This window comes from Euprymna scolopes, chromosome 7 (assembly GCF_053919585.1).
Source record: "Euprymna scolopes isolate OS-2025 chromosome 7, ASM5391958v1, whole genome shotgun sequence".
NCBI classification, from domain to species: Eukaryota; Metazoa; Mollusca; class Cephalopoda; order Sepiida; family Sepiolidae; genus Euprymna; species Euprymna scolopes.
In genome coordinates, this window is record NC_136488.1 from 49,017,438 (window position 1) to 49,034,541 (window position 17,104).

General features: G+C 33.6%; 1 protein-coding gene across 2 annotated transcripts; it reads left to right on the top strand.

The window, feature by feature from the left end:
- Positions 1 to 362: 362 nt before the first annotated feature.
- LOC145279719 (Golgi SNAP receptor complex member 2-like) lies at positions 363 to 16,817 on the top strand. 2 transcript variants are annotated; one of them, XM_080131008.1, is made up of 3 exons: positions 363 to 556; positions 10,277 to 10,581; positions 15,483 to 16,817. In XM_080131008.1, the coding sequence occupies exons 2-3, from the start codon at positions 10,310 to 10,312 to the stop codon at positions 15,847 to 15,849; spliced, it is 639 nt and encodes a 212-aa protein (XP_079987134.1). In that variant the 5' UTR covers positions 363 to 556; positions 10,277 to 10,309; the 3' UTR covers positions 15,850 to 16,817. The 2 variants fall into 2 exon arrangements, with proteins under 2 accessions (XP_079987134.1, XP_079987135.1); XM_080131009.1 differs by having other exon boundaries at positions 386 to 573.
- Positions 16,818 to 17,104: the final 287 nt, after the last annotated feature.

Below are 17,104 nucleotides of genomic sequence, written 5' to 3' on the forward strand. Positions count from 1 at the left end.
CAGAGGGGGGCACTACTATATATTAAGTACAATATAATACTCAATAGAGAATTGGTTCTACTGCCACTACAACAACAGCAACAACAACAACAATAATAATAATAAATACGAAAGTTCCATAAATTAAAATATCATATTTAAACATATTTTACGACCGGGCAACGCCGGGCGGCCTGCCAGTTAATACTAAAGTACGGCTTGAGACTAAAATATGTGATGTCATCGGACAAAACATCCGTACATCAAATATAGATTAAAACAAGAAAAAAATTAAAATTTAATAAAACAATTAATTTTATTAGATATTAAATTCTAATTTATTATTTTTTGTAAAATACGAAAATAAGCTGATAGATAGCTCCCTTTAAACCGGAAGTTTCTTAACGACACGTTTGACGTCGTCCACCGGAAAATGCAATTGTTTTTCACTTGACAGATTTTTTTCTGTGAAATGTCGAGATTTTATTGTTGTCAATTTGGAAATAGGAAAACAAACACGACGCTGGTTTCAAGCAGTTTAAAGTAGCCGAAACGAATAGGACTGACTTTTTTTTCGGTGGGTCGAAATTATTGGTAAACTTTTTTTCTCTCTTGATTGTGAAAACACAAATCGCCGAAATATTGTTGTTAATCATAGATTTTTTCTGACTATTTTTTTTTTTTTAATTATTTCAATTTTTTTACTTTTAAATCTTTTTTTTTTTTTTTTTTTTTTGTGCTTAATGAGTTACAACAATAGCGACCACACAAAATTAAACCCAGTTCCTGAAACGGAAAAACAATTAGATTCCGTTATATACTCTCATACATTGCTGTATTATTTTTTTTTATTTGTAAATTTTTATTTCTTAATAACTGTTGTCTTCTCATTTACAAACTGCAACTATTGTCATAAATGTCTGAAAAAAAGTTTGTGAAAATAGAGTGCTTATTTAGATTAACACTTATGGCGACAGTTAAAAGTAAAAAAAGAAAATACAGAAAATCGTTACAGAACGAAGATATCAAATTCCCAAAATCACGTAAATCAATCCAGTAGTTTTATTTAAAACTAAGAAAATCAAATTGTATAATTTTTACTACTAAACTGCATTGAACGTAGGGCTGATTTTTCTTTTTTTTTCTTTTTTTTTTTTCACCTCAACACTTCGATTTTAGTTGTCCTCCATTTTCTATTTTATCGGATTTAATCGTGGCTGACGAAAACACTATGGCTCGTCGTAAAATTTTATTTTCTTGAATAAAAAAAACTACTTGATCAAATTACGTGACTTGTTGAATGAATAAAGGGCACCGATTATTGTACCGATTTTACATCCAGTTTTGCGGCGGTTATGGACTTTATTCACTTATGTATCGGTAAAATCTGTTTTTCGTCTTTTCAGGTACTCGTTTCATCTTGTGTTGTTGCCTTTCGAATTACCGGATTTTACTGAGTCAATATTAGGGATTATGGTCGGAACTATGTACCCATATCGTTGTTGTATTAACAACAAATCTTTCTTCCTTTTTTTTTTTTTTTTTTTTTATTGTGTCCAGAATCCCCCTCTATATACAAAAGTAAAGAAAAGTCTGTATGATGTATATTGTTGATTTTTGGAATATATTTTCGTTTCGTTACTTTATTTTCGTACATAGGGACAATTCTGGACAAGAACTGTTATTTTATTTACTTATTAATTGAACTTCGATTTCAATTTTGGATACTTGTTTAGTTTAATCAAGATATTAAAAAATATATGTATATTGTACGTACCCGTTATGGAATTAAGTTCTTATAAAAAAAAATTTTTTTTTTTTTTAATTGCACTTAACTTGATCAAGTAGTTTTTTTGTTTTGTTTTGTTGTGTTTTTTTTTACAGAGGAAAATCAAATTTTAATGAGATCGATTGTACCCCGGCCTTTTTGCCTATTTCGTGGACGAGGAGGGGGCGCCAAGGAAGATAACTCCATCACCGCTTAAAGTTGACGGGATTATTTCTAAACATGGGCAGAAAAAATACCTAGATAAATATTTTAGTTTTTTTCACTTTATTTTATAGAATTTCTCTGTCCTTTTTTTTTTTTTAATCCCTTTTTCATTTTGTCCCTTGTTAATCCCTTTTTCGTTTAAAGGCACACCCCCCTCCTCGTCCGCGAAATAGGCAAGCTGGCCAGGATACAATAAATCTCATTTAAATTTGATTTTCCTCTGTAAAAAAAAAAATAAATAAATAAAAACTAAAAAAAAACTACTTAATCAAATGAAGTGAAATTTTTATTATGAGAACTTAATTCCATAACCAGTACGTACAATATAATTTTTTCTTTTTTTTTTTTTCTATATTTTTCTTTTTTTATATCTTGATTAATGTAAACAAGTACCCACTTTTGTTTAAAAAGCCAAATTCCAATGACTTGAGTTTAGAACAACAGATCAAAAAAATAAGTAATGGTGAATGCTCTGACGAACTGCAAGCACTTGTGCCCCTCAGCATAAATACACCCGACAAACCTGACAAGCAGCTGAATCCCACCCCTACACAGTAGAGATCCGTGGATGTAAGAAAGCTTTCTACTCTAGTAGTTTCTTCCCCAGAACCGCTAGACTTTGGAATTCCCTTCTGGGTCCCTGCTTCCCCAACTGTACTGACATGCAGAAGTTCAAGTGTAACGTGAACCGACATCTTGCTGCCCAACTCCCTACATAGTACCCCTGTAGCTTATGTTCCTGATAATAGCCCCCTACACCAAAGTGGCAATGTGCCTTGTTTGGGGTGAAAATGCAATAAAATAATAAAATTTAAACAAAAAAATAATCATTTAAAAACGTTTATTTTTAAATTTCGAAAATTAAAAACAAACTTTTTAAAATCCATTCTTGAATTATGGAATTGATTTAAGTTTTTCTTTTTTCTCTATTGTTTGAAAGTTTCTATTTTTGTCATGAGTCAATCATTTTCGCATTTTTGTTTTTCTTTGTTTTCGAAAAAACATTAATGTCCTATTTTTTTTTTTTTTTTTCAAATTAAAGAAAAATTAGGTTAAATTTTCTTTTTTAAATGAAATGGATTTGTGCATTACTATCAAACAATTTTTACTTATAATTATTTTTTTTAGTATTTCTACAGAATTTGTTTGTTTTTCTTTTACCATAAATTAAGTTTTAGGTTCGATTCAAATTCTGTAGAAACACGAACATTTGAAAAAGTGGGTTAGGTTACCTCCCTTTGTTAGATATTATGATTTCAGACATATCTCCTTTGCAATCTTTTCTGAAATTTCAGGACTCCATATTGAATAGTTTGATTATGACCAGTTTTTATTCATCATTTCACAAGCACCAGTCAACTTGCTTTAACTAATTTATCTTGAAAAAATTGCTCAACTATGTGGTTTGTGGAATAGGAATTCAATTAGATTGCTTGTGAAAACCATGTCCGTTTTATGATCCCCAACTCCATCCGAGATCTGGTAATTACAGAAACCGACAATAGAATCTTGATAATGCACCATTCAGTCCACCAAAATTGTCCATAAGAGTCTAGGAAGCAAATTAGAGCTGAAGCAACCTTAGCGAATCTAAGAAATAGCTTGGCGTTAATCCACTGTTTCTATTTAGATTAGCTTGTAAGCTGTTCAAACTGGATCCCACAGTGAAAGACTCAAATCAATCCAGTATAAAAGCCACTTACCAATCGTACAAATCAAAAAGTTCCCTATTAATGATAAGTACAGCCGGTCTTATATCCTTAATAGGGAAGTAGTCAAAGAGGTTAATGACTTAAAATATCTTGGTGCCACCTTCACAGCCACAGAGCGGGGAAAAGATGTAATCTCAATTCAAATCAACAGGGCTTACTTTGCTTTCTGTCAGCTCCATAATCACCTTTCGTTGCAAAAGGTGATTTCAGCTAATGATCAAATGCCATCTCCACCAAACTATTGTTTGCAAAATCCGGTCCCTGCGAATAGCTAACATTCAAAGGCGAGAAGTCTTCGATTGGTGGTGTCTTTGGCGCATTCTCAGGATTCATATCCTGAGGAAAAGGGATAAGAAATTATGCTGCAAACTAATTCCTTCTCTGGGCGACAAGCTGTATGCATGATCCAACCACATGATGATGGGAGAAACTTCAGATAAAAATGTTTGTGGAGAACAGCAGTTAGGACATGGCCTACACATTTACTGAAATATATCATTTTTAGTGAAACCTGCAATTTTTATTAATAAAACACTTAATACTTTATAATTTTAAAGTAATTTTTGTTTTGTTTATCATGTTGAAAGAATGGATGAAAGTTCTTGGGTTAGATGTAGAACAATTGAGGTAACAAGGTTAGATGCACTCAGACTAAAGCTGCTTTCAGGACTGCCAGCAACCACTGTAAAAGAGTAATAAAAAATGCAAGAGAGCTATATGCCCAGTCTGTTAAATCCAAAGTAGCTGATCAGCAGCTTGGTTCCCACCAGTTTTGGCAAATAACAAATAGGATCCTGAACAGAAGTGTGCGTTCTATCCCAACCATTATCAACGAACCAGAGGTCATCTCGTCAGCTTCAGACAAGGCCAAACTATTTGCCAAGAACTTTGCAGCTAATTCTACCCTATGCGACGAAGGCCATCAACTCCCCATATTTCCTCCTATAACACAGAACACGCTAGGTAACATACAAATATCTGTGCATGAGGTCACCAAGCTAATCAAGAACCTTGATTCCAGTAAAGCAACTGGCCCTGACGGCATCCCAATTATAAAAAAAACTTCAACCAGAACTTGCTCCCATCCTTACGAAACTGTTTAAGCGTGGCCTTAAGGAGAAGTGCTTTCCAACAGCCTGGAAAATCTGTATTTAAGAACTCGGGTGATAAGTCATCTCCCTCTCAGTACAGACCAATAAGTCTCCTGTGTGTCAATGGATGCCAGATGGGGTTCAGAGCGTTGATGATGTAAAGATAGGAGTTTGGTTTTAGATGCATTAAAGGTAACCAGCCACGTCTGCTCCCACTGAACCACTCGTTCGAGATCAGAGGAGAGAGAATCAGAGAGCTTTGTCATTTACAGCCTTTGATATGTTGGCATCAATTGAAATGGATGGCTCTCGTCTAGGAGAAGCCCCATGTTTTGACAAGCTTCTGGGCTTGACCTTCACTCCTGATCTGAAATGGAACATGTATATCAAGTCTGTTGCCAAGGTCGCTGGAAAGATGGTGGGATCCTTCTACCGCTCCAGAAGATATCTCACTACTGATGCAATTCTCTATCTATATAAAAGCCAAGTACGTCCAAGGATGGAATACTGCTGCCACATCTGGGCAGGAGCTGCTAAAAGCAGTCTATCCTGCCTTGACAGAGTACAAAATAGACTTCGTGGCTTAGTGGGGAATGCCCTTTTCTCTTCCCTGAAGCCTCTCTCCCACAGAAGAGACGTTGCAAGCCTATCCTTGTTTTATCGTTATTTCCATGGCAGGTGCTCGTCTGAACTCCAATCTCTGGTCCCCCCTCGTCAATTTTTTACGAAAAACACTCGTCTAGCTGAATCTACTGTCAAAAACTTTCCACACTCTTTATCTATGCCTAAATCAAAACGTAGATTTCATGAATAAAGCTTCTTTCTTAGAACTGCACGCCTGTGGAACTCTGTTCCGTCTGTCTGCTTCCCACCTGACCACAACCTGGATGTCTTCAAGTCCAACGTAAACAAATTCTTGATGAACCGCCCCCTTAAGTAGACACTTTATTAAATCTCCACACTAACGTACTGTACTTACAATAACCCTTATCCCTGAGTGGCTTCCGGGCCTTGATAAGTGGTGACCACCTTGTAAAAAAAAAAAAAAAAAAAAAAAGTTGGCAGGGGTAGGCAAAGGAAAACATTGGAGGAAGTGAGAAGAATGGACTTGAGAGAAAATGAATAAATACCAGCTATCCAACACGTGTCAGCATCTGAAATGGAAGTTAAACTGAATATGATGAATGTGAACTGCGAAATATTCTTTCTGCATAAACATGTGAATGATATCGACAACTTGAAAATGATATGTGTACGAAAGAGTATATTGTCGGGTAAGAATAATTGTTAGATCTTGTAAGAATTAATTATATTTAAATAGAAATAAACGTTGGATTAATATTAAAAAATATTGCAAAAAAGTTTGTTTTTTTTTTTCGTAGCTATGAGTTGAATAGTAGGGTAGACTAAACTCATTCTTTGACAAGTGAGTTTGTTTTATGGAAGGAAAACTATGTAATCACTAGTGATGGGACGATTCCAAAATTTTTCCCGATTCCGATACAATTTCAGATTCCTTTAAAAATTTCCGATTCCAATCTGATTCCCGATTCCGATTCTTTTAAAATTTATACATATTTAATTAGAGATTTGTTTTGTTTTTGTTTTGTTTCTTTCGTAAATTTTCAAATTATTACATAAAACTTCTGGGTAATGTCCACGTATATTTTTTATCAATGTTTGCTCTGTAATTGATTAAAAATTATAAGACAACAAAACATTTATTTTGATTTTAAAACAAAGCTATATTGTATCAGTTCGTATTTACTGTATAACATGCTACTTACATAAATAGATAAATACTTGAAAATATTCGAAGATTGGTAGGAAAAATAAGAAAACTATGTAAGACAACATATTTAACAACGCCACTTCTCATTGTTACGAACGAATTTCTAAATAATAATGTTTCTATTTAGAAAAACATTTTTAACGTGAGATTGCGTGAGCTTTCTGTGCCTTCTCTCTATGAATGAACTAAAATTTTATTTTAATTACAAAAATTTGGTAGGTTATTAAATTGATTTACTTTGCTATAAAAACTAAACAAAAACAAAACGAAGTGCAAATGGTGACGATGATGATGACAACAACAATGACGACTTTGTAGATTAACACGCAGCTAAATCCTGATTCCAAAATGAAATATTACTTTTATAGATTGCGTGTTAGAACATTTTTTTAAATTGACGGGAAGAAAAGCGATCATGGTACTTGTGCAGTTTACGTCCCTCATTAAAAAAACGACAATTTCAAAAAACAATTATATTCTACGTACCCGTTATTGAATGAAGTTCTAAAAAAATTTCACTTAATTTCATCAAGTAGTTTTGTTTTTACAGCTTGTTTTCAATCTCGGGAACATGAAATTCTCTAATAAATCGCTTAATTGATATCAAAGAAAAGTAATCCATTATATTTCGACCAAAATCAATGCTAATGGCGTAGTTTAGATTGACTGTTTCGAATGCCTCGAATGAATGCTTTTAGCAATAAAAACAAAACTACTTGATGAAATTAAGTGAAATTTTTTATGAGAACTTCATTCCATAATGGATACGTAGAATATAATTTTTTTTTTTTTTTTTTTTTTTTTTAAATTTTCGTTTTTTAATGGGGGACGTAAACTGCACAAGTACCGTGATCATTTTAGAATTTAGAGTGTAAGATCAGTTTCAGATATAAATGTAACGTAAAATGATCATCGTTTCTGACCACCCTAATTCTTTATGGATGTTAACTAAATTGTTTCCCACTAAATTAAGTTTGATTTGCGACGTTGTAAAACCATGTGTAATCGCTTAAAAAGTAGACACCCCCCTCCTCCAACAAGCGCACATAATTTAAAATTGGTAACACACTACAATGTTTTGGAAAAGCAGCTCATTTTACGTTAAATTTATTTGTGAAATTGACCCTCTATTTTAAATTCCTAATCGTTTTATATTTATCTTTTTATAATCATGAGTGTTTATAGGCAATGTTTATATTTCATTTTTAAATAGTTACGTGCAAAACGGTACGAAGATGTAAATAATGTATTCTCGTGAAATTATCTGTGTTTTTTATTCCGTTTTCATTTTTCGCCCATCGCAATTATAACTTTTTGTTGCGAAAAGAAAAGTTCGATTCTCCATTTTATAAATGATACAGCCCTTTTCTACTACTAACCCTAAGTCCATGATAATACAAAAAATATAGAGTTGGATTCTCTATATTAAAAACCGACCTTGTGTCTAACACTACATTCGGGTAGGGGACGACAAGTAAATAGAATCACATGTAAACTAACTCACACACCCAAGACAAAATGAGATTCTATATTTTTAGGCGATTATGTGAACATATTAAAAAAAACAAAAAAAAAAACAACTAATTTAAAATTTAGAGTGGGATCAGTTTAGTATATATATTTAAAGTAAAATCATCTTCATTTTCAGGCCATTATAAATTATGATTGTTCATTAAATTCTTTTACAACTTACCCTAAATTAAACTGGTAAGTTCATAAAACCCGCAAATTATCACTTAAAAAGTAACCTCCCACATACACAAACGCACAGAATTTACATATTATAGCAATCTTTGGTTAACTGTCCTTAAACGTTAGAATTACTTGGATATGGAGGCTCATTTTCTGTTAAATTTACCTGTAAAACAGACACTATAAATTTTCAAATTTATTATTTTTTTGCTTCTCGTCTGGTGGATGATTTTTCAGAATAAGAAAGGAAGAAAAGGGGGCGAAATAAATGAGTACACAACGAATAAATGTTACGAAAAACAAGCGAAGCTACATTTTCAACTACCTGGATAATTTTTTTTCATTTTTGCACTTTAACTTATTTTAAAGTGTTTTTTTAACTTAAAATAATGGTAGTGTAAAGCCTATTGAGTTAAAACAAAATAAAAATGGTGATATTATTTAAGCCATATTCGAGCCTCGATAATAGCTCAGAAATCAGAAATCAAAGTACTGATAGAAACGCACCCAAGAAATGTCACTATTTTCACCCGATGTTATGTGAGAACAAGAAAAAAGGCCGACATACGACTTTTAACTCTCGATAATGACTCAAAAATAAAAAATTAAACAATATACTAGTAGAAACCCGCCCAATAAATGTTACCAAAGGCAAGATAAGTTACACTTCTACCTAACAAAAGAATATATTTGACTTTTACAAAAACAACAAAAACAATTCGAACTTTTGTATCACATTAAAATAAATATTAAACAAAAATAAAGTAAAAATATGCTGGTAATTAATTTTCAAATCATGAAACACATTTTGAATATCTTTAAAATAGTTATTTAAAAATACACTTACATTTTCAAATACTTTCAGTTAGTGGTCTAGCTTTTTATTTTCTTATATAGGGGGGTGAGATTGGTGGGCTCTAGATGGCATTGGCGCCGCCATAGGAATCCCTAAGTATAAACATAAATGATACCGGCAGAATCAAAGAAAATCACTTGGAAGCATGACATTTCACGAGTTCATTTCAAATTCAATTCAAGGCCAATCCTTTTCACACCTTTCGCCATTCCTTGTCATATTTGCCAATGCCGAGTAAGTGAGCGGACAAAAACCCAACCGGACAAAATCCAACATTATTATATTCTACTTTTGATTTAATTAGCAATAATGTTTGATATTATTTTTCTTGACAAAATATTTCTTTAAATTTAAATAATTTTTTCAATACCTTGCAAATAAACTGCATTCTTCTAAAGGTTATCTAGCGAATTTTCGCAAAGTTTCAAGTTTTATTTTGTTTATTTTACGCAGATAAAATAAATTTAGATCTTCTTTTAATATTATTATGATCTATAGAGGTTAGTTTTACTAATAGTTTAAAAGGAATAAATATTTATCAACGGTATCAGCAATGAAAAATTAACATAATAAAATAGTAAAAGAATCGGTTTTGGAATCGGAAATTAGGCACAAATTTTTCCGATTCCGATGAATCGGTACAACACAAGTAATCACACATCATGGTAATTTTTCCTCTTCTAACTCATTTGACTCTGTCTATTGGTTTTCATCAATTTGCTGTTTTGATATCTCATTCCTACTCCAGTAGCTTTTTCCTACTCATTGTAATATAATTACCTACTCCAGTAGCTTTTTTCTAAGAACTGCAGGCTTGTGAAACTCTGTTCTTGCTGATTTTAACTCCTACCTTATACCCTAGGTCTTTACAAGATTAAGATCAGTAGGAATCTCTTGTCTTTGCAATAATCATCTTTTGTTTTTGTTAGCTCCTTACAAGTAGCTTCTTGCCTTGTCTAGAGCAATTTTCGTAAAAGAAATCTAGTAACCTAACACACTTATGTCAGTCTCCTTGAAAAGCTACTAATAAAAGCATAATTGCTTGCAGAGGTATGGGTTACCAAATCTTCGGTTGTAAGTTAGAGGATAAAAAGAATATAAATTTATCTTCATCTCTTAAGTTTGATGTTTTGATTTTAATGTTTTTCTTTTTCTTTTCAGTTACCATTTACGTAAGAAAATCCACGTCCCAAAATGGAGAGCCTTTATCACCAAACAAACAAATTGATTCAAGAAGTCCAGAATGATCTGTCCCAGTTGGAACGGGCAACGGGTCAGAATGTCCACATTGTGGAAAATGAAATTCAAGCACACATTGACATGATCACAAGCCATTGCGAACGGTTGGACATGTTGGTCAATAAAGAGCCGGTCAGTCGAAGGGCCAATGCAAAAATGCGAGTTGATCAGCTCAAGTATGACTGCCAACACTTGCAGGCAGCAATGAGACAGTTACAACACAAACGGTAAATAAGTTTCTTAGCTTCTTGACATTGCAAACCATCGCATAAATTCTGTTCTGAACACAGGAAATTTTAAGATTTTACGATTACAAATGGAGAAACTGGTTGCAGCTTTTTATTGATCTTCTGTTCGTTCCCCATCCATATCATCTTCCCCTCCCCCATATCTCTATCCTCCTATTCATTTGTTCCATCTCATGTCTCCTCCTCTTTATCTTCCTCGTCCTTTTAGTCATCTTCCTTTTCTTTGTCTGCTTATTAATCTTTCCAAGATATTTGGGCCTCTGGCTCCTTCCTCGTCATTTTTAGCTTCCCATTTCCTCATTCAGTGTCTTTACCTTCCTCTTCTTTCTTCACTGCATTTTTCTCATCCTCAATCCATTTTCTTTCCTCACAATGACTTTGCTTTTCCTTCTCTTTTTCAGCATCATTCTCATCTACCCTTCTTTTTGCCCCTTTGTACAGTTATTATTCTTTTGGACAACAGAAACAAAAAATCAAATTTTGGAAGAACTTCCTCTTTTCCTTATTGTAAAAACAAAAAAAAAAAGAAAAACATTTTTTTAATCACTTCAATCACATGACATGGAAAAAGAAATCTTTTTTTATTAGGTTTGCTTTTGTTATAGTTAAGATTGTCTGCTCTTTTTATTTCCGGTTTCTGCTGTCCATTTCGTTGGATAATTAATCATGATAAAGCAGACAAGGAAGCCATTCATACTATGGGGAAAGCAGGGAAGGGTTTTACCATATTTTGGTTGTCACTGTCATCCCATCTGCAGAGTAGACATGGGAAGTCAAAAAGAGCAGACAATCTTAAGTATAACCTAGTAGCATTTTTTTTTTTTTTTTTTTTTTTTTTTTTTGTGCAATGTTGAAGTTACTTGTCATGAGATTTAGCTTCATAACCTTAAAACACAATTGTTTTGTCATGAAAATCATTCCACAATAATAGGTTGTTGAAATAGAACAAACAAACAAAAAAAAAAATAGATACCTAAAGTATACTTATAAGTATGTGGACATTTAACATCAATCAATTGGACTATTTTTTATATATAAAGAAACTAAGACGTTTTATTAAATTTTATTCTACATGAGTAAGTTTATTTTTTCTATTATAATTTAAGAAAAATCTGCTATTTAGGTAGAATGTTTATGAAATCGAAATTCTAACCCAGGAATAAAGTCTAGTGGTAATATCCCTTGAGAGCGTATGGTGGTTATATGAGAAAATAAAGCTGTGTACGCATTATAAATGTTTCTTTTCTGTTGTATGTTATACATTAGTACATTAGGGGTCATTTTGATTTAAAAGTTCATCTACTGCACCTATCTTAACTAGAGAAAATCATGATTAAAATGTGTATGTCTCGTGTAAATAACTAACGATGAATATCTAATATGGCCGACCAGACGGGTGATCAAAAAGTCAGATCGAGCGTACCGGAAAACGAAATGAGACCAAATTGACCAATGGCCTTTTTTTTTTGTTTTTGTTATCAAAATTCAAGCATGTTTGTCATTTTTTTTTCCTATAAGTTGTTTTTCTATATCAATGCAAATTACTTAAAACCTTTTACAAAAAAACCAAAAAAAAAAACCCTCATCTTTGAATGCCGATTAAATCCCGCCCCCCTCAAATTTCAGTACACAGCCACCACTTTGGTTGATTTTGGAATAATGTGTTTGGAAAAATCCGTATAGGTTGTATGTAGTATATGATAAACGACTCGCATAAAATGTTTTTGATTATTTAGACTCCTGTTTTCATCAGTTTTTATTTTTCGAATGATGAGAATGGCATTCCAGATGAGAATGGTAGCCCGAATGATACAAATTATCCTCATCTCAAAAATTCCAAAACAAAATATTTTATTCCTAACTTTGACTGACAATCAAGTAAATTAATTTTAAAATAAAATATTTTCTAATTATGTAATATTATTGCTGTTTTTTTTTTTTAGTTTTTTTTTATTGCATTTTCACCCCAAACAAGGCACATTGCCACTTTGTTGTAGGGGGCTACTATCAGGGGCATAAGCATCAGGGGTACTGTGTAGGAAGTTGGGCAGCAAGATGTCGGTTCACGTTACACTTGAACTTTTGCATGTCAGTACAGTTGGGGAAGCAGGGACCCGGAAGGGAATTCCAAAGTCTAGCTGTTCTGGGGAAGAAACTACTGGAGTAGAAGGCTCTCTTGCATCTAGGGATCTCTTCTGTGAAGGGGTGGGATTCAGCTGCTTGTTGGGTTTGTTGGGGTATTTACATTGAGGGGGCACAAGTGCTTGCAGTTCGTCAGAGCATTCACTGTTAAAGTACTTGTAGAACAGGCAGAGGGATGCAACATTTCGGCGATGGGACAGAGGCTGAAGTTTAGCTGACAGTTCAGGACCTATCAGATTGGCGACTCTCTTTTGAACCTTGTCTAGGAGCGAGAGACTAGTGGCAGATGCACCAGCCCAAATATGACAACAATACTCTATACATGGGAGAATGGTGGCCTTATAGAGGTATAGGATACTTTCAGGCGTTAATAGCTTTGTAGCACGGTAGAGAGAACCCACCTTCTTCGCAGCGGTCCTGGCAATGTTCTCAATGTAATTGTTCCAACTCATGTTCCTGTGAACGTTAGGCCGAGGAGTTTAAAAGATGTACTTTCAGTTAAAAAGTCATTGGCCATTGCTATTGGCGGTAGGGAAGGTTTCTTATAATTATTGAAGGAAACAAGTTTAGTCTTGGCATCCATTTTTGTCCCCCTTCCACTACGGATCGGAGGTCTTCCTCTAATGTTTCTGCCATTTCTTTAGATATGTGTTCATTTGTTTTCCTGTCGTGTCTGTTATAGAGTGTGGTGTCGTTAGCATACATACCCATCTCACAGACAATTTTGTCAGGGAGGTTATTTATGAATATTAGGTATAACAGAGATCCAAGGAAAGACCCCTGAGGCACTCCCGCATTTATATCATATTGTTTGGATGTACGACCATCAAGGACAACCTGGGTTTTTTCTCTTATCTAAGAAGGATCTAATTATGTTATGTATTCTTCCAGTGATGCCGTATGATCTGATTTTCTTGAGAAGACCCTCATGCCATACCCTGTCAAAAGCCTTAGATATATCTAAAGCTACCGCTCTACCCTCCCCCGCTTTGTCTAGTGACTGGTATATATGATCTGAGATTACAGTTAGAATGTCTGCTGTGGAACGGGCTTGCCTAAATCCATATTGTTGGTCAGTCAGAAGTTTAGCATCTGTGAGGTGATGGACTAGAGCTTGGTTAATTATGGTCTCAAATATTTTGGCGAAAAGTGGGAGGAGGCTAATGAGGCGATAATTTACTGGGTCAGTTCTTTCGCCAGAATTCTTGAAAACTACAGAAGCAGTTTTCCAGCAGGCAGGAAAACAAGATTCATTATGGCATTTGTTGTAAAGTTTGGAGAGAACTGGGGCTAGTTCGGCAGCACACTTTTTTAATAGCACAGCCAGGATGAGATCAGGTCCATATGCTTTTGCAGTGTCAAGATTTCTTATGATAGCATGCACCTGAGAAGGGGTGATTTTTCAGATCGTCTAGTGTGGTGTCTGTCTGCAAAGGAAAGTCAAGGAGTGGTTAATAGAGTCCAGTGTGAAGTTGGAGGCAAACCATCTGGCAAGCATGTTAGCCTTCTCAGTTGCAGAGCAAACAACCTCATGATTGTTGGATAGTGGGGGAATTGTTGATTGCCCATTATTTACTACACTGTTGTAGATTTTCCAAAAGTCTCGGGTTCCTAATTTCTGTGCTTCAATGCGTTTTTGGGTGGTTTCAGTAAATTCTCTCTTAGCTGTCGCTATTTCTTTCTTAGTTATTTCTGGCTTCTATGTACTTCTGTCTGTTTGAACTGGACTTATGTCGGTTAAATTTGTGGTACGCATGCTGCCTTTGCACTATGGCAGCTACACAAGTTGAAGTGAACCATTGGGGAGAGTCGGGTTTGCTATGGAATTTGCGTGTGGGAACATGTGCTTCAATTGCTGCTTTGAACCATTCAGTGGTCTCATTTGCGCAATGTTCAGCAGGAAGTGAAAAGATATTTTGCCATGGAGCATCCCTGATGAGGTCCCTGATGGCTTGCCAGTCAGCCTTTTTATAATATCTCGTTGTTTTGAGCAGTGGCTCTTCAGTTTTTGGCTCTACAGTTTAGGGCGATTTCAACCATTACCATTGCATGATCGGCATTCCCAAGAGGGCATTCGTTACAGTCATCAGGAACTGTGGTCAGAAACAGATCTAGAAGTGATACATGTTGTTCTTGCTGGTCTGGGAAATGGGTTGGAAACGTAACCATCTGTGATAGGGAATGAGATGTTACTTGAAATAACAAAATCAAAATTGATATTTTCAACATTTTCTGTATAAAATTCCTGAGAAACGGGAAATCTGTATGGAATTTGATATTGTGTATTAAATAAAATAAAATACTTTTCTGTGTTTAATTATAAAAAAAATAATAGAATTTTTCCCTAAATAGTAAAAAAAAAAAAAAAAAAAAAATTCAGGGTTTTTTGTTTTCTCATTTTTCTTATTTTATTTCCTTTCATTTTCTTTTTTCTTTTTTCATTGTTTTTATTTCCTGTTTTTTTTTCTTTTTGTCCTATTTTTTCTTTCTTTTCTTTTCTCCTTTTTTTTCTCTTTAATTTTAAATTTCAAATAGTAAGTTTTAATCGTTTCCTTAAATGATGATACAAGCTCAAAAAATAGAATCCAGTCTCAAGTTTTATCTCCTTAACAAACAACGAATCTGAGCTAGCAAAGCTTTGGAATGTAAGGATTTCTTTAAAAGAAATCAAAATTTTGATAAACAAACTTTTTATTCACTTTTCATAAGATTTAAAAACAAAATTTATCTACTTTTAGGTATCAACGTGAAGAGGAAGACAGAGACCGTACAGCATTGTTGTCACGCAAATTCACACCCAATGAACAGGACACATCAATTGAAATGGATCATGCCTTGAGGCACAATACACAATTGCAGAATTCCCACCGTGGCTTAGATGACCTGCTTGTGGCCGGCAGCAGTGTTTTGGGGAGTTTGCGCGAACAAACGGTCACATTGAAAGGCACCCGAAAGAAGATACTGGATATTGCTAACATGCTCGGATTGTCCAATACAGTGATGCGGTTGATTGAGAAACGGACGTCACAGGACAAGATCATCCTTTTCATTGGCATGATTGTCACTGTACTAATCATGTACATAGTCGTTGCCTACCTCATCTGATATGCCACGCTTTCCTTCGTACGGAAGAGGATTGCTGACTTCCACTCGACTTTTTTGGCACCAAAGAATTTCCTGCAAAAGTCTAGATTTTGGCCCTAATTAATCTGTTCTATAAATGAAATTGACTTCCTGTGAATAATCGATCGAAATCAAAACAAACTTGTACACATATTTGTGATGAAGAAATTCTCCATAGTTGGGTGGCCTTGGTGTCAATTTAATGTTGCAGAAAATGACGTGTTTTTTTTTTGTTGTTTTTTCAAAAATGTTTGTGCATTATAAGTGGATTTCTAAAAAAAAAAAAAAAATCAAAATAATGCATTTTAAATAAAAACACTAGTACTTGCATGTCATGTTGAAATTTGTAAAAATTATGAAAAATGATCTTAAAAATACAATTTGTCAAATAATGCAATTTAAATTTTTTTAATAGCAAAAATTTTTTTTTATTGAAGGAGATAAGTCAGTTTGTTATAAAGAATTACGTATTGCAAACTGAGTCAATCCATTGTTTTCCCGATTTCAAATTAGAAAATGGCAGATTCATAATATACGATAATATATTTTTATTTGAACTTATTTTTCTACTCAATCGTTTTTTTTTATTTTAATTTTTAATTTTGACATGACAGGTAAGTACCTACTAGTGTTTTTACTTTAAATGCATTATTTTGATTATTTTCTTTTTAGATATCCACTTACAATGCACAAGCACCAAAGAATTTAATGAAATGTCCAGAATTCCACAAATATTGAAATCCAAATTTTTTTCAGCTTCAGATGTTCAGAAGAAACTTTTGGTGAGGGTACTCTTTTCCGAATTGCAGCTTTCAGTCTGAGAATCATTCCTGATTTTGGAAAGTCTCCCCATCTTTCCTCCAAACTCCTTATCCTTTGTTAACTTCTCTACCTTTCCTCTTTGTTGACTGTTCCTTTCATTTTTTTTTTTTTTTTTTTTTTTTTTTTTATATATATATACAGAAATATATTGACTGAAACATTTGCTGCACTTGTTTAACTTTGTCAAAACATTGACCAAATTTGACTTGATTGAAAAACAAAAACAATCGGTTGGGGGGGCGGATAATATTTTGAAAAACTTTGTAATAAAATAATTAAATAACTGAAATAAAGAAAACTTAAGTTAAAATATATTTTTTGTCTTTTTTTCCTGTGATCAAAACAAATAAAAATGAATGTCACAAAAATTTAAATCCAACTTTCAAAAGAAAATGCTGATAATTTTTTTTTTTTT

Excerpts from the sequence above, each read along its gene's own strand:
- LOC145279719 (XM_080131008.1), top strand. The coding sequence starts at position 10,310 with ATGGAGAGCCTTTATCACCAAACAAACAAATTGATTCAAGAAGTCCAG. Across the intron at positions 10,582-15,482 it reads AGACAGTTACAACACAAACG|GTATCAACGTGAAGAGGAAG; the intron begins GTAAATAAGTTT and ends ATCTACTTTTAG.